Source organism: Sabethes cyaneus, chromosome 1 (genome assembly GCF_943734655.1).
Source record: "Sabethes cyaneus chromosome 1, idSabCyanKW18_F2, whole genome shotgun sequence".
Lineage (NCBI taxonomy): Eukaryota > Metazoa > Arthropoda > Insecta > Diptera > Culicidae > Sabethes > Sabethes cyaneus.
In genome coordinates, this window is record NC_071353.1 from 118,951,393 (window position 1) to 118,969,657 (window position 18,265).

Genomic DNA, 18,265 nt, shown 5'->3' on the forward strand with positions numbered 1-18,265 from the left:
CTGGTATGCGTAGTTTGATCGCCTCTGGGAAGACAGTGCAAATTTGTTTGTATGCGATTGCTCCCCTGAGAGGGACTTTTAGTAACTCGCTTGTGTGCGCCTGCCTTTTCGGAATACGGTGGTATGGGCGTATTAGCGGTGTCTGGTAAACGTTCATCGGAGAAAGTTGAAAAGATGCTTGTATGCATCTGGTTATTTTTTTAGCTGCCTCTGTGAGGGCTACTTTTTGCATATGCTTCGTCGAAAAACACGAATCTGATCCTGATATCTTTTAGCTGCCTCTGTGAGGGCTACTTTTTGCATATGCTTCGTGTGTGATTCGCGTGCCTCTAGAAAGGTAGAAATAGAATAGTTTATTGAAACACGCTGATATACGTAGTTTGATCTGGCCTGTAGAAAATCGCTTGTGTGCGAAGGTTTCCCTGAGAGTTGATAATGAAAATGATGATTGCAATGACGGAAATAATTATGGTAATGACAAAACTGATTCTGGTGATATTGAAAGTAAGGATTGCAATGAAGAAAATAATTATAATAATGACTAAAGTGATGATGAAAATGAGGTAAATGATTATGGTAATATCGAATCTGACGTATGTGATGGCTGTAATGACGAATATAAAGATAGAAATGAAGTAAATGATGATGGCAATGACGAATCTGATGAAAGAGATGATTGTAAAGACGAAACGAAAGCGATGCTAATAACGAAAATGACGATGGTAATGCCAAAATAGCAATGGTAATGACGAAAATGATGAGGGTAATAACGAAAATGATAATGGTAATGACGACAATGATAGTATTGATGATAGAAAATGATGACGATAAAAATGATAGTGATAATGACGTAAATGATGATGGTAATGTCGAAAAATATGTAGACGATATTGACGATTTGGTTATTTCAATGATGTTAGTTTTGTTGACCTGGATGATAATCATTTTGATGATGCTGATGATTTTGAAGTCGTGGATAATGTTGACGGTTTAGATAATGATGACTATTTGATGAAGATGTTGATATAGATGTTGATTTTAATTATTTCGATGGCGTGAATGATGATTTTGAACGTTTTGATGATGTTGATGATTTTAATTATGTTAACGATTTTAATTATGTTAACGATTTTAATTATGATGATGGTAATGGTAATTATAATGGTAATGACGAAATTGATAGTGGTAATGATTAAAACGATGCGGATGTCAAAAATGATGATGGTCATAAGATTTTTTTTTTGGTCAATTAATCAGAAGAGTAGAGGAGGGGGTGAATGTAGGGAACGAGCCGAGTTAGATGAATCAGCGTAAAACAAATCTAATGAAACTGAATTATTTACTTGAGTGTAACTGAAACCCCTTGCATAGGAAGAATGAAGTAATTTGCGGTTTCGTCACTAACCAGAATGACATTAGCTGAGGATCGGTTATGTAGGAGTGAGAGGGGAGCGAAGAGTGGAGGAGAGGATCCGGGAGTTTGATATTTGATGTTTTTGATATTATTCCTACTGCAAACAGCCTCAGCGAGGGCCTCAGCTAATGTCAAAAAATCCTTATATGTGTGCGTGGTGGAATACTTCATACCGTCGTACGAACGATGAGAGACAAGGAGAGAAATGAATCGTTCAATATGAGACTTACGCATACTGTGGCATGATATAGCATGCTCTAAACAAGTCAGTTTTTGGACGAACGTAGACTTTGACGGACGTTGTTCCGTATTCCGGAGGGCTCGGTTGGAAATAACCGACGGACACGACAATATTGTCAACACGAATAGTAGGCTCTTGGACCTGGTATTTACCAATACTCCAGAATATCTTGATATAGTAGCACCGCCCTCTCCACTGTTGCCTGTCGACTATCATCACGAACCATTCATTTTATTACTTGACGAGATGGACGCGACAATACCTGACGACCAAGTTGATCAGATCAGATTTGACTACTCTGCATGTGACTATGATCTGTTGAACTCTATTTTTGCGGACATGGAGTGGGACAATCAATTTTTTAACACTGACTCAGTTGACCAGATGCTACTTGCTGTCTATGATTCACTTTTAGGTGTTATCACTAGACATGTGCCCAAAAAAAGACAAGCGTTGGTCTCCAACTTCAAGCAACCGTGGTGGACCCCTCAGCTCCGAAACCTTCGTAACAACCTCCGTAAAATGCGCAACCAATATTTCTTTACTAAAAGCGAATCTGATAGAGCTAAACTTCGGGAGCGTGAGGATGAGTATAAAGCTGTCCTTACCGCAACATATGACAACTATTTGCAAAGGACTCAGTCTGCTGTTAAACAGGACCCCTCCTGTTTCTGGAATTTTGTTAAGAAACGCAAAACTGGCAACAATATTCCTCCGTCGGTCAACTTCGAAGGAACAACTTCTCATTCGAGCTCAGAATCAGCTAATCTTTTCGCTACGTTTTTCGAGGGCGTATTTGGTAAAGCATCACCCGTCCAGCGACACAACTGCTTCGAGCATATACCGTTCCGTGATATTAATCTACCACTAGTGCAGTTTTCTATAGACGAGGTTCGGAAAGCTCTTGAAGATCTCGATTCAACGAAAGGACCCGGAACAGACAGTCTACCACCAGTATTTTTAAAAAACTGCGCCGTTTCGCTTGCATCGCCGATTACCGCTATTTTTAACCGCTCAATCAGTAGTGGATCGTTCCCAATTGCATGGAAAATGGCGTCCATCGTGCCGATCCATAAGTCCGGAAGTTACAAATCGGTCACCAATTACCGTGGCATATCCATACTTTGCAGCCTCAGCAAGGTATTCGAAAAACTACTCCATACAACTATATACAGATCAGTGGCACCGATCATCTCTAACAGCCAGCATGGATTTATGAAGCATCGTTCGACAACATCAAATCTTATGTGCTACGTCACGGCGATTTCACGTGAGCTAGAAGCTAAGCGGCAAGTGGATACTATCTATTTTGATTTTGCGAAAGCTTTTGATACTGTACCACACAATCTCATTATTGAAAAACTGAACTACATCGGATTTCCCTCATGGTTTACCGAATGGCTTTACTCATACTTATCCGATCGCAAAGCATTCGTTACAGTAAACTCCGTGCGCTCCAGAACATTTGACATATCGTCTGGTGTTCCTCAAGGCAGTGTGCTTGGCCCGCTCATCTTTATAATTTATATTAATGACCTGGTCGAGCTGCTGTCATCATCGAAATTATCGTTTGCCGACGATCTAAAAATCTTTCGGGTGATTGGTGCCCCTGCCGATTGTGTCGCATTACAGGAGGATATTAATCGTCTGCTAGTCTGGTGCAGTGACAACGGCATGCGTGTTAACAGCAATAAGTGTAAAGTAATATCATACAGTCGCCGTAACACCGTTTTACTTCATCAATACAGCATGGGACCGGATTGTCTGGAACGTGTTAACTCTATTCTCGACCTAGGCGTTACTATTGACTCTAAATTGAGGTTCGACGAGCATATAAGTAGAGTCACTGCTAAAGCATACACCGTGCTTGGTTTTATGCGACGCCATGCGTCTGGATTCACTGACGTTTATTGCCTCAAGACGCTATATTGCTCTCTCGTACGCAGCATTTTGGAGTATGCTTCCCCGGTTTGGGCTCCTGCACACGTAACACAGATCCTTGCGATTGAGCGGATTCAGAAGAAATTTGTGCGATTCGCCTTGCGTCAGCTACCGTGGAATGATCCAGTCAATCTTCCCAGTTACATAGACCGTTGTCAACTGATTAGCCTGGATACACTCGCAGTCCGGCGCGTCAAACAGCAGCGTCTATTTATATTCGACCTAATAACAGGCAATGTGGATTGCCCGGAACTCCTGTACCAGATACCGTGGAATGTACCTCCACGTCGGCTTCGCAATCCACCGTTATTGGCCATCCAATTCCACAGAACAAATTATGGTGTGAATAATTGTTTTAATGTCTGCTTGCGTTCCTTCAACGATGTTTGTAATGTGTTCGATTTTACTCTGTCTAGAAATGTGTTTAGTAGTAGAATCCGAGGCTTAAGTTAGTTATTAAGTAAACAATCTGTACGACGTAGTCGAAGATGGTGAAATAAATTAAATAAATAAAATAAGCATATCGCTCACTCAATAGCGATTATAGCAAAAAGAAATGCAGTGTAGGTCATACAGCAAACACCCGGGCGATATTACAATAGATCAACTATACTGGTCGCAGTAATGAGTCCACACATGGAAAAAAATTCCCTTCGCCTGTTGAAAAGTCTACCGCTTTAAAAAATATTCGAATAATAATGCCTGCCATCGTTAAAAATCAAAATACAAACACGAGAGTTGCTTGGACTGAACGAGTAACAAAGAATGACTTTATTATTCTAAAGAATGTAATCAACGGGTTGTGGTGGGCTCGTCACGTGGTCAGAATGCCTGGCCATAGAACCGCCAGAACTATCTTCAACAGAGAACCAGGAACAGTACGTCGACCAGGGGGTAAGCCGGTGACTGTGCGACGTCAACACAATAAATCCGCATGAATTTATCAATGATTTACGATATATGATAGAAAGTAGGTTAGGTACACACCAACAAAGAACGAAATTCGGATATGCGTATAGCATATTTTACACACTTTTTTTGAGAATACTTGGTTTTGTTTATAATAATTTTGTCATTTCATATATATTGTGTGTATATGTACAAGGTAAACTGTAAACTATTGTTATGCGCTTTCCAATGCTCATATTAACGCAAGTTTATGTATATATTATAATACAAATACGAACTTTCAGGTAGGCATTAACATTTGCCAAAAAATGTTTCTTTTTATATCTTCTATGCAAAATGGGATTAAGTTTGTTAGATGCTACTATCTGCTGTGTATGTATGACTTAGCTTTGACGCGACAGTTATACCGGGGAAAACCTACATTCAAAAACGGACAGAGCGCAGTTGCAGTGAGATTTTAGAAATCGAACTAAACTCTCAAGTTTATCAGTACGGAAACAAAAGTTAGTTCACTGCGATTCGACTGCGGCAATTTTACTTTCTGTATTTGAGTAAATACATTCTTGTATGTGTACCTATATTGTATCGGGTTATGCCTAGTAATGTGAACCTTATGCATCATTTCAGTCGTTAGCGTATGATTTGGGTGAATATTTTAATAAATCGCACGCTTTAATATTTGTTGATAGATAGTTAGCAAGCTGTTAAATCGAAACTACATGAATGTGAGGGTGTATTCGTTTGTATGTTTACGTTTTCAGATGTTGTCTTCCTCTTCCTTCTTAGTTGCAATTTCCGGGTTAACGCTTCCTTGAGATTACAAAACAATCACGTCACACTTTTTGAAAGAGTGAACATTTAAAACGAAAGAAATCAGACTTAGGAGCAACGTTGACTGCTCATTCTACACCCCTCTCTCTCTCTCTTCCTCTAATTAGTATGGCAACACTGGATAAAGGATAACTCGTCTGGAAGTACAAGCGAAGCTTATATGTGACCTACTACAATGATTTTATTAGTTGCTTCTTACAATATAGAGATTAGAAACTTCGAAAAATCTATGTGAGGTTTAGTTGGACGTGTCGTGATAGATTTGTTGTGGTTGCTTTCTTGTGATAATTGTAATCTCCATTTTTTTTTTGCATTTTCTCCTTTCGTTTTAAATAAAAAAAACACTTAACCAATTAGTAACTCTATAATAATGTTAATCTTGTTCTCGATGTTAGTCAGAACTCGGGAGAAAATGATTTACACATTTCCTTCAATTTTGTGTGCTTTTCGTCTTACGATTAAGTTATAATTTAATGTAAATGTATAAAATTAGTATTTGGTATATATTTATGATATAATCAGAATAAGTTACTTTTTTCGGCCCAAATTTTGCCAAACGATTTATGCGCCTTTGTCTTATTACTAAAATGCTTTGATGTGCCGTCACTGGCGATTTGCGTCTTAACCAAAACTGTCGTTTGTCGTTTTCCTGGATTTATTTCTGTACAACTAAGGATATACACTAACAAAAACGAAACAAAAAACTACACAAACGAGTCCTCTTTGAAGATTTACTGGAAACATGCATAGGAAAATTTCGTTTTTGTTGAATCGAAACCAACTCAAACTATAACCTTGATCTTTTTGATGTAAATCTTCAAAAAAGACTAACTTGGATACAAAAGCAGAAAAACATAAAATCATACAGAAATATAAAATAAACATAGAAAATAACCTTCATTTAATTCCAAAATTATAACACTTTCTATACAGATCATGAAACGTAGGAAGCAACCAATGAGTATATAACATTAAAAAATTAACCTTAAAAACAACAACCACTCTTACCGCCGGCAACGCCACCGGTCCCGATGAAAACAGCCGTGCTCTGGCTGCTGCGTCTGCTGCTGCCGCTGCCTGCGCCACCGGCATCGCCGCCGCCACCCGAACGAGATCGCCGCCGCTGGCGGGGAATGAAAATCCGCCTCAGCGACGCCATCATCGATGCTAATCAGGAAATCACGCAGCTATTCCGCATGCTGCCGCTGACGCTGCTGATAGCGCTTGTTCGGTGCAGTTTTAAATGACCGGTGGGTGTTTTGCACTTGAGGTTCTTCGCGTTCGACGCCGGTATTGTGTTGTGATGCAGCACCGTATTAAGGCACTGCGACGACGTCAGGGCGTACGATTTCAGATAGGACTTTACCGACGGTGGCAGTGGAAGTGTATCGATGGCGTACACACTTGTCCGGCGAACGATCGTCCGGCAGCAGAGTTCCTGCAACGAGAGGACTTTGTTCGAGCGCCAGATTCGTTCCATTCCGTTACGGTGTAACACCATGCGGGCCAGTTCGCAGAACGATTCGCGAATGTTGAAATCACACAGTGGAGAAATCTCAAAGCAAGCCATCTTGTTACGGGAGGCGTACAGTTCTGCCTGCTTGGCAGCCACCTGACGTTTGAAGGCCAAATGCAACCGGTTGCCGACCAGAACCTTGGGGACGCCCGGCGCGTGCTCTTCCACTTCCTTCAGCCAACGGCTCAGCCCATCGAAGCTCCACTTGTTGGTTATGTCGTACACCAAGATTATGCCCTGCGCTCCGCGGGAATACGATCGTATGATAGTACAGAAGCGTCCCTGACCAGAAGTGTCCCATACCTGCAGTTTGACGCGCTTTCCGTCCAACAGGATAGTCGTGGTTTTGTAGGCAGCTGAGTTGCATTGGAAGGAAAAGGTTAGAACCCGTCATTAGTATATTTATTCTTCACATTCACTCTTGTAATACTACAATCAATAATAAATATAAATATTTTTTTCAGGACGTTAAGGATAATTGTAGCCATCAATGACAACTTTGCCGTAACGCATGATTTGGCACAAAATTGGCGAGGGGAGGTCAAGCGTGCTGCAACCGCCCCGTTCCAGACAAGGGACTGCTCGGGGAAAGAGAATATGGAACCAGTAACAGGTTTCTCTCATACTGTTACTCCTCCTGGAATCCGTTCGATGCTCGAACTACCCGGTAAAGCATCACTTTTCGATTTGGTTCCCAATCAATCCTTTCTAACATTCAAACTCATAAGCAGTAATTATGCTATCGTCTACGCACGCTGTTTCCAGGCCGTCTGTTGCCGTGCAAGGGTGGCGACGACATTGTTCACTGTAGCGGACAAGCGATGCGGTCGATCATGTAGTGATCATTTATGTGCGACAAATTATCGCTGTTCGCCGCGTGATACTCAAAGCACGTCGTTGGTCAATGATTATTAGAACTTCGGCTCAGACTCCTCCTTCTAGATTTTGTAATGAAAAGCAGCCTTCTCCGTTAGGAAATAATTAATAAGTTTTATGCAAATGTTTATCTTTATTTGCGACTATTTAAATCGGTGATCCACAGTGGAGTCCAAATGTTCGCACGGCGAGATTTTCATAAATACACACGGCGAGAAAGTTATGAAAATGTACACGGCGGCGGAGCGAATATAACATACTAGCTGACCCGACAAACTTCGTATTGCCACAAATTAACCTGTGTTGTACATAAATCATGAATCTCGGATGATCTTTGTCACAATCTCGAATTTTGCAAGCCCCCCAGTGGGCGGCGCTTTCGACGGCGGGTCACCGGCAACACTCGCGACCGTCTCGTCCTGAATGATCTAGTGTTACTATAGATAGTTTTTGTGGTCTTGTATTGACTAATGTTTTATGGAAGAGTCTCGAATTTCTCGAGTTCGATTAGTTTTTGAGTTTCGCAAAAATTTCTGTTTTATTTGAATGAGAGTCCATATCCCCCTACCACAGGGGTGAGAGGTCTCTAACTATCATAAAATAAATTCAAGACTCCAAAATCTCCCACATGCCAAATTTGGTTCCATTTGCTTGATTAGTTCTCAAGTTATAAGGAAATTTGAATTTCATTTGTATGGGAGCTCCCCTCTTAAAAGGGGAAGGGGTCGTAATTCACCATAGAAAAAATTTCTGCCATCTAAAACTCCCACATGCCAAATTTGGTTCCATTTGATTGATTAGTTCTCGAGATAAGAGGAAATTTGCATTTCATTTGTATGGAAGCCCACCCTCTTAAAGGGGAGATGGGCCATAACTCGCTTTCTAAAGAAGAGAGGGGTCTCAATTCACCATAGAAAAAAATCTTGCGTCCAAAACCACTTACATGTCAAATTTGGTTCCATTTGCTTGATTAGTTCTCGAGTTATGAGGAAATTTGTTTTTCATTTGTATAGGAGCCCCCCCCCCCTCTTAAAGTGGGGAAATCCATAGAAAATATACCATAGAAAATATTCTTGCCTACAAACACTCTAGAACTAATCAAGCAAATGGAACCATATTTATCATGTAGGTCAACGGTTCCCAAATGGGGGTTCGCCAAAACTTTAGTTCGCTGCAGAATAGTATAGGGAAATCCGTCAGGGGGTACGCGAACCGAAAAAAGGTTGGGAACCGCTGATGTAGGTGATAAATTTGGTTCCATTTGCTTGATTAGTTCTAGAGTTATGAGGAAATTTGTATTTCGTTTGTATGAGAGCCCCCCCCTCTTAAAAAGGTAAGGGGTCCTAATTCATCATAGAAAAAATGGTTGCCTCCAAAAACACCCACATGCCAAATATGGTTCCATTTGCTTGATTAATTCTCGAATTATGAGGAAATTTGTATTTCATTTGTGTAGAAGCACCCCCTCTTAAAGTTGGGAGGGGTCCTAATTCACCATAGAAAGTATTTTTGCCTCCAGAAACCTCCATATGCCAAATTTGGTTCTATTTGCTTGATTAGTTCTCGAGTTATGAGGAAACTTGAATTTCATTTGTGTAGGAGCCCCCCCTCCTAAAGTGGGGAGGGGTTCTAATTCACCATAGAAAATATTCATGCCCTAGAAAACTTTTACATGCCAAATTTGGTTCCATTTGTTCTCGAGTTATGAGGAAATTTGTATGGAAGCCCCCCCTTTTAAAGAGGAGAGGAATTATAATTCCCCTTATAAAGAGGGGAGGGGTCTCAATTTACCATAGAATAAATTCTTGTCACCGAAAACACCCACATGCCAAATTTTGTTCTATTTGCTTGATTAGTTGTCGAGTTATGCAGTAATTTGTGTTTCATTTGTATGGGAGCCCCCCCTCTTAGTGGGGGGAGGGGTTTCTAACCATCACTAAAACCTTTCTTGGCCCCAAAAAACCTCTACATGCATACATTCATGCCGATTGGTTCAGTAGTTTTCGATTCTATAAGGAACATACGGACAGACAGACAGACAGACAGACAGAAATCCTTCTTTATAGGTATAGATAGATACACACGGCGCGAGAATAACTTATGTACACTTCCCTTCTTTAATTCTGGCTTCTCTAGTGCCGCCTTGCGGTTGCTGATCATTATAGTCTCCGTCTTAAAGTAAGCCAATCATAGATTGACCCCAGTCATCTCTCTCTCTATTGTGGTTACGGTACAGTGATACTAGCGTCTTTACTTCCTCAAGGAACTCGTCTATTACTGTTAGGACGAAATCACTGGCAAGGCTTATAATCTTGACCCAAGAGGACAGCTTGAGCCTCAGCACATCATCGTACTATCGCGTTTCAGAGCGTAGGAACAAAAATCGAACCCTGAGACTCCCACGATCACTTTGATATTTTTTGGCATCATCACGTGGGCTGTATCGGATACTAGCACTCTTCCCTAGCGTGTCCAGCAAACAGATCCTATAGGCATCAGAGATCCCTTTGTGGTTTCCCCCGTTTTGGCAGTAATACTAATCATCTTTACACTTTCCATTTGCCTAGCAATTCACATGTTTCAAGGCAGTTCTGAAGCGTCTCTCTAACCATATCAGGGTATGCATAAATCGCCAATTTCAATGCTTCCTAAGGTATCCCATCGCGACCTACTTCATCTTAAACCCATCAATGAACCATTCAATCATGATCGGAGTGACAACATCATTTGCTTACGCTGGATTTTCAACGATCCTAGCCACGGTCATGTCGCATGCTCTTGTTAGGATGTTGTTCAATCAGCTGACCAACGTTCTAACGAGAGAAATCGATTTCGAGTGGTTGCTTTCTACGCCAACTACTTCCACAAAGAGATCTTTGTAGAAGCTTTTTACCTTGCATCTCCGACCGGTCTACCTTAATCCGGTATAAGATTATACCGGATAGCTTGATGATTGCTATGCGTGTATTCATCGCTTACCCTCCAAGCTGTTTGCTAGCCTTACGTCTAGCTTGGATAGAGCTTAGAGTAAACTTTGTTCCCTAGAGCATTGAAGTCGCCTCTAATGATTATTAGTTCAAGTACCGTGAATTTGTCAGCTAGCTTATTTAACATTTGGTCGAACTGCTCCGGTATCCGCCTGGGCGGAGCATATCAGATACAGATGTAGACGTCATTAAATATAATCGCGATCACGTACCCTTCTTGGTCATTTGATGTCACGTCTTGTATGGAATACTGCCAAAGAAACTGCTGTGCCATATAGCAGTGTTTGAGATTAATTTATGTAACTTGCACTTTACTGTCTTAGGGCCTTCACAAAGCATATTGGCCCATCGGTAGCGTGTTTGTTGCCCGCATCTGCCGTACAGAGCAGACATCTGAATCGTTTCGTCACCCATTATACGCAAAATAGCATTTCTCGCCACATCGCCAACACAGCTTTCACGGATCGGGGGCTTTACACTTATCCGTCCGATAGCCGAAGCCCATGCACTTGAGGCATCGGTCCAGTCTTGAGCGTGCACACTGACCACCCTACTCTCATATTGCCAGCCTCCAGCATTTTGCTGACGGTTACCTTCGTCAAGTTGATCATTACGATCTGTACATTTCCATATGGTTTACGCCATCTAATCTAAGTAGGTGGCACCCCAGTGCTGAGCTGGTTTCTCAACGCACAGTTTCGACAGGGTTCGGGCCTTTAATTTTAAGCGTTGAATCAATTCTAAGCTCGAAGAGCATCTCACATGGGTTCTTACTACGTTAGTCCCGGACTCCTTTAGTGAAGGACCCTCTTTGACCTTTCGCAGCAGATCAAAATTCCCCCAAGAATCACCGGAATAGCTCTAGGATTAACCGAAGTATGGTCACAATCTGTAAAAATTAGGATATTATAAAATATATTTCGCCAAAAATAACATAAACAAAAAAGTTATGACTTTTTCACTAAATTTTGCGGTGCTAAAAATAATGTAGATCCAGGCTTATTGCTTTGCTCTGAACCCCAAATAAGCGTCAATTTTGTGTCATCTTTCTTATTCTGTCGGTTTTTCTCGAACATCACCAACGTACGCTCCCTACGGTCCTCGGTTGAACATTCGGCTGCTAAACAACCCGCCAGTTGCCGAAAACTACACGCGCGTGCTGGGTAAAGCTCTGCCTTCCTCTGTGGAGCTGGATGCTTCGACCCGCGAAAACGGATGGAGTATGATACGCTCGACCGTCAACGAGGTCGCAACCGCGGTGCTAGGAGTGGAAACCTCGAGTGCACGAAATGAGTGGATTGACGGGGAATGCCATCAAGTAATAGAGAGGAAAAAAGAGCTTGGAAAAACTATCTAAGGATATCCACGAGAGAGAATTTGGCCAAGTATGTATCGACGAGTGCGGTATGAGTTGACCACGATCCTGAGGAGGAAAAAGCGCCAGAAGGAGGACAGATATCATGAGGAGCTGAAACAACTATTCCGAGCTAATCACAAGCGCAAGTTTTACGAGAGTTTAGTCTGTCCCATATACAAGAAGGGCGACCGACTATATTGCTGTAATTATCGCGGCTTCACGTTGGTCAACGCCGCTTACAAGGTGCTCTCCCAGATTTTGTTGCGTCGTCTATCCCCAATAGCATACGATACAGTTGAACGCGAACAGTTAATGCACGACTACGGTTTTCCGGAAAAACTGACGCGGCTGAACAAAGCTACTCTGGAGCGAAAGATGTGCTACGTGCGCGTCTCGGGGATAATCTCGAGTCCTTTCGAAACGCGCGGAGGGTTGCGGCTAGGGGATGGACTTTTCTGTATGTTATTCAATATCGCTATTGAAGGTATAATCCGGCGAACGGGCATCGAAATGAGAGGAACGATTTTAATCAAGAGTAGCCAACTCCTAGCCTTCGCAGACGACCTCGACATCATTACTAGAAACCTTGAGACGGCGGAGGCAATCTACGCCAGACAAAAACCGGATGTTAGGAGGATAGGGTTAAAAATTAATGCGTCGAAAACCAAATATATGGTAGAAAGAGGCTCAAGATAAAGCAGCGTTTGCCTCCCACGGACAGTGACTATTGACGCCGATGAACTGGAAGTGTTTGATAAGTTCGTATGTTTGGGATCTCTGATCACCGCCGACAATAATACGAGTAAGAAGATCCAACGACGTATTCAAGCTGGAAATCGAGCCTACTTTTCCCTTCGCAAGACGCTTCGATCAAGGAGCATACGCCATCGCACAAAGCTGACGATGTACAAAACGCCAATCAGACCGGTAGTTCCCTACGAACTTGAGACAGTAACTTTGCTTACGGAACACATACTTGCATTTGCCGTATTTGAACGAAAGGTATTGCGGAGTACAAACGGAAAGCGGAGAATAGCGGAGGCGCATGAATCACGAGCTACAGGGGTACAGGCACTGCTTGGAGAGACTCCCATCGTACACCTGGCGAAAGCTGAGACACTACGGTGGACCGGCCACGTCCCAAGGATGCCGGACGACTGTGCAGTGAAATCTGTTCTCTTCAAGAACCCCAACGGCACCAGGAATAGAGGGGCCCAACGTGCTAAATGGATCGATCAGGTTGAAGCCGGCTTGAGTGTGTCGAGAAGTGCAACGAATTGGCGACAAGTAGCCCAGGACCGAGTAACAATAGAGAGGAATTCTTGATACGGCAAGAGCCACCCTGCTCTTGGCTGCTACAGTAAGTAAAGTAGTATCTAATGGCGAGCGGCGGCAGTTAATGGAAGATGACTTGTTAAAGCACTTAGTAGCTGGCATTTTCACGTAATTTTCTTGTAAATAGGGCAGGTAATCCCATTCTCCGATTCCCCAGGATCCGCAGTCGTTTCTCGTTTCAAATCTTGACCATCGATTGATGTAGACCCCTGGCCAACTTGTCCGGATCTGTTTTGATAAGCTTCACTCTAAAACCATCCTTTCCTAATGGCCTATTATTGTTCAGCTGGTAGATAGCTTCTTAAACTGCACTTGTCGTTGGGATTCGTACATTTCCGTCGCTGCGCCAAGGAAGTCGTATCTTTCCCTATCATAGTCTTCCGTCTGCACGCCATTGAGGTGTTCACCGAAGTACTGCTTGCAGCTTTCGATCACCGCATGGCCATCTGTTAAAATACCTTTTTTTATCTTTGCACATTTCGACCAGCAGCGCAAAGCCATTGCGAGAGATTGCAGAGCATTCCTCAGAATCCCCATTCCAGTAAACATCCCAGGTAACCAATAAGCATTAGTATAAGCAGTAAATCAATCGTTTATTAGCATCCCTGGCGTTTTGTACTGCAGGTTGCTATTTATCAGCTTTTTGACTGCAGAACTGTTGTAAATTGGCATCCACAATTCTATTTAAATTCTTCTTGTGGGTAACTAACTGCAAATAAGCATTGTCAGCACTATAAGAGGGTTAGCAGTAAAGTAGCCGCATATTTTGCCAAAATAGCATTTAAGGCAACTTAAATGCTTATTGGCTTGCAATTAAATTGCATTGGAAATGCTTATTTGTTACCTGGGATCCTGCAGTTCTTCAATTACCTACTTCAACCTTCAGAAAACTGTAATATTTTAATTCCGTGTAAATGGTTTGCACACGAGCAGAAATGACTTCGAAAAAACGTAAAGAAATTGCTATAAACTATAAATTTTGGCAAATCCCAGTGTTGACCTCGAGGTACCTACTGTACTGTAATAACTAGCTGTGAAGTCCGTCGAATAAAAAGGTCAAGTTCCAAAAGCGGAATGTAGTACAAAGACTTTGCTTTATCTTCGCAGATTGCGTAGGCCTACGTGTTATTGGTTGATTTGATAAATTAATAAATATTATGCTTTTTAAAATGCATGACAATTACTATATTTATCAATAGTACATTCTATTACGTCATCTACTGGACATCTTAACCACTTGTCGCGCCTAGCACGTATTTAGATCTTCATTTTACCTTTCTAACGTAGTCTTTTTACGATAAATATCTATCCGGTTAAAATTGCTTGCATCTTTACGACGTCGTCGTCAGAATAACTCTTACCGGGTAACCTTTTAAAATGATCAATAATTTGCTTGATTTATTATACTCACTGCTTCCACTGCAAAAAGGGCTCTCAGACGAACCATCGTCCAATCCGGAAAGAATTTCCTGTTTTCCCACGTCACTATCACCTACCAAAAGCACCTTCAACAGATAGTCATACTCCTTTGCCATGGTTTTGTAACCGTTCTAACCAGCTTCTTAAATTCTTTATCCGCTTCCGGAAATCAGCTAAGTCAGTTACTTGTAGCGTTCCAATAAAACTGCAAAATAAGTCAAAAACAAAAGCAATAAAACATCTATTTGTAAGCGTAAATATACTATACTCGCAGACCTTTGAAATAGACCACCGGTTGGTCTGCCACAGCCATAGGGATCGAGTCCCGTTCTGATGGAAAATTTAACTGCTCCTACCGTTAAGGAAGAAACTTCGTATCACCTGCAACGGCAGAAAAAAACGCGATATCAATAAGCGAAAAAGCACGCACCAACTAGGTATACAGCCCGCAGAGAAAAGCATCGAAAAAAGAAGGTTTGTATTGGTACCCGCTGCTGTTCGAAGCAGAAATCAAACTTCGTGAATAAATTAAAATGCAAGGTCAACTGGCTGACTGACTGCTTTGCTTGTTCGCTGGTCCGCTGGCCTGCCCAGCGGCTATTGGGATGTGCGATATTTTGTCGAAACCGAGGGAATCGATATTTTCATCCGATATATCGAACATCGACATAAGGCCAAGCGATATTATCGGATATCGATACTTTTTCATCCGATATTCGTGGTATCGAAAGCAAACCCAAGTAACAACGATAGCGGAATTGCAAGAGTAATTGCTGTTTACGGGTTGATTTAAGGCGATCAGAGCTGCATAAAGTAAGCATTTAAATGGTGTTTGAACAAGTGATGTTTAAACTACTTTAAGCTCTTCAAACCAGATCTCTCTCAAAAGCTGATAAACAAGCTTAATAGCATTTTAGTCGAAACCGCCGAGCCAATTACCACTTCTACAAACCGGACGTTTAGAATTCGCGCATGTTTGAAATATTTTCAAAACGTTTGTTTTCGTCAAATCAAAACAACAAGTTCATATAGGGTGCGCATCTCACGCGTATGTTACCAAATATTCAGATTAAAAATAAACTCGTCCAATCTGAACGAGGTGTTTTTCATATTAGCGGGGGTTTAGTGTATAGGAGCAGTTGGGGCGCACAACTATAGGCGCTCATTTCTATACTCAAAATAATTCACACGTCCTTTCCACGTGAAAAATCACGTAAATTTCTCTACAGGGATTTACGTGACTTTCAGCTGATTGTTATTGGAAAAAATAATAACATCTATCTGATTTTCACGTTAACGCATTAGTATGCGTGCGAACTACCTGAAAATCACGTAAATAGTGCAGGAAACGCTGGATGGAAATAACCACATAACTTTTCCTATGATTTCGACGTGAAATATATTTTGAGAGTATAATTGCGCTACAATGTTTTTTCACCCAGCAACCTACTGTTTTACCTGACTCACTGCGAATATGCGTATTATTGAAATAAAACGTAACCATACGCTTTATTCGTTTATACCGCATATGCAGTTAATATCGATAACAAACGATTTTTTATAAGTTGTGCTTTTGTTATTCCATTTAATTTGTAAAAAGTTGCATAAATAACAATTCAGTTTCACAATACAATTATTGCGTACTACTGGCACATGAAATATAACGTTTAAGTACGTTATTTTTAGTGATCAAAATTAACGATATTTTCGATACAAGGGCGATATTTTTCGAAACCTTTCGAACCAACACGATACCGCGAATACAACGCATTTCGCAGTGAGTCAGGTAACACAGCAGGTTGGATCTAAACAAAATCAAAAACGCTATAAGTAGTAGAGCAGAGAAAAACCTGAGAGAAGCCAGCAGTGACAGATTGTTCTCGTTTTCTTCTTCGATTACTGCAGATGCAGAAAATTCAAAATAGCAACATTTCAATCAAGTCAGCATGCTCGGGTTTGCGTGGGGTATGAAGTTACCCGATTTCACCCGACAGTTCGATGCACAAAAACAATCCCAACTGGCTCCTCTCTCGGAGGAAAACGAACTCTCACTCGATTTTTTTGCATTTGGTTCATTGACTTTTTTCAATTGTTTGACGGGATCTCGAGCTATGAAAACTGCTAAATATTTATTGCTGATTGCATAGAAAATTGTACCATCCAAACGCGAAATAGCTTATAAAAGTGCGATTCTGCATTAAACCATTTCGGTATCTTCGGCGCACTTTTTCGTTACATTCCAAGTAATAAGTGCGCCGAAGAGACCGAAACGATTTGAGCCAAAATAGCACTTTTATGAACGATTGCGCATTTATTCATTCGACAATCTTCCTTGCAATTAGCAATATTTTGGGCTCCAATATCGGCGAATATCGAGGTATCGATATTTTGGTTGCGATAGACCCGATAGACCTAGTATATCGGTATCATTTGCGATACCAACTATCGATACCTTTGCTTTCGATTCCCATCCCCATGTATGTATATTCGGAAAGATGTTTGAAAAATATGTCGGCGATTTTTCGATGAGTGCCGCTGCTGAACGGCAAAAAATAATGATCAAATAGAACAAAAAATACACAAAGATCTACTCTATCAAGTCGTGCAGAACATTTAAAGGAGGCGGGGGCCACTCCGTAGGTGTAAAGGCAATGGCAGGTGGGTGGCTGGTGGGTCAAGAGTGGGTTGGAAAGGCGATTCTTATTATTTAACGTTATTACCTGTGTGTGTCGAAAACAGAAACCCGTTTCCCGTTCCCTTTGCTGTGTTACTTTGTATATGCGTGTGGGCACTCAATTGCGAAACACTGTTTTGCACCTTACACTGTAACACTCAACAATTATTTAAAATATCCAAAATATTCCTTCCACGTTATTACAATACCTATTTCAAATGTTTCTATCCTGTTTTTCCATGAATGTAGACTTGCGGACGGAACTGAATTAGTGGTTTCCTGACAGGAAAGTGCAGCCGCCAGGAAAATGATTGCTTTCACTTTTGGAACAAAGTTCTCATTTAAACCGCATATTTTTTCGAATTTCACTAAACTTCACACAATACTGGTTTCCCGTTTCGGAACAACACAGACCTAAAAGAACAGCTTTCTTTTGTCTTGCTTCAAACAAGAAAAACTCCTGACGACGACGGTGATTTTTCCAATTTTTCTAGTCTAACTTTAATGCGCTGCTAACCGTTCGTTTTCGTTTTGCGTTTCACGCCTGCGGAGTACATGACAGTTCTATCGTCAAAAGTCAGAAATATCGAAAAAAAAATCAACTGTGGGCTGGCGGAGTTCGCTTTAGGTCAACAAGGCCAACTCTATAGATAGAATACTGCTATCTAATTATTAACAAAAGGGCGAATGTCACAAATGTAAACAAAAAGAATGAGAGTTATTTTTTGCTGGGCCAGCATTGAGCTTGCTGACGTTTATCGTACG

The 18,265-nt window shown here is 41.4% G+C and overlaps 1 protein-coding gene across 2 annotated transcripts; it reads right to left on the bottom strand.

Moving 5' to 3' along the window:
• Positions 1-4,649: 4,649 nt before the first annotated feature.
• On the bottom strand, positions 4,650-18,011 carry LOC128746394 (ras-related protein Rab-40C). 2 transcript variants are annotated; one of them, XM_053843475.1, is made up of 5 exons: positions 17,710-18,011; positions 17,547-17,649; positions 15,103-15,207; positions 14,819-15,031; positions 4,650-7,208 (listed from the first exon to the last, which is right to left on the bottom strand). In XM_053843475.1, exons 4-5 carry the CDS (start codon positions 14,940-14,942, stop codon positions 6,508-6,510), a joined length of 825 nt encoding a protein of 274 aa, XP_053699450.1. In that variant the 5' UTR covers positions 14,943-15,031; positions 15,103-15,207; positions 17,547-17,649; positions 17,710-18,011; the 3' UTR covers positions 4,650-6,507. The 2 variants fall into 2 exon arrangements, with proteins under 2 accessions (XP_053699450.1, XP_053681559.1); XM_053825584.1 differs by lacking the exon at positions 17,547-17,649.
• Between the last annotated feature and the right edge of the window lie 254 nt (positions 18,012-18,265).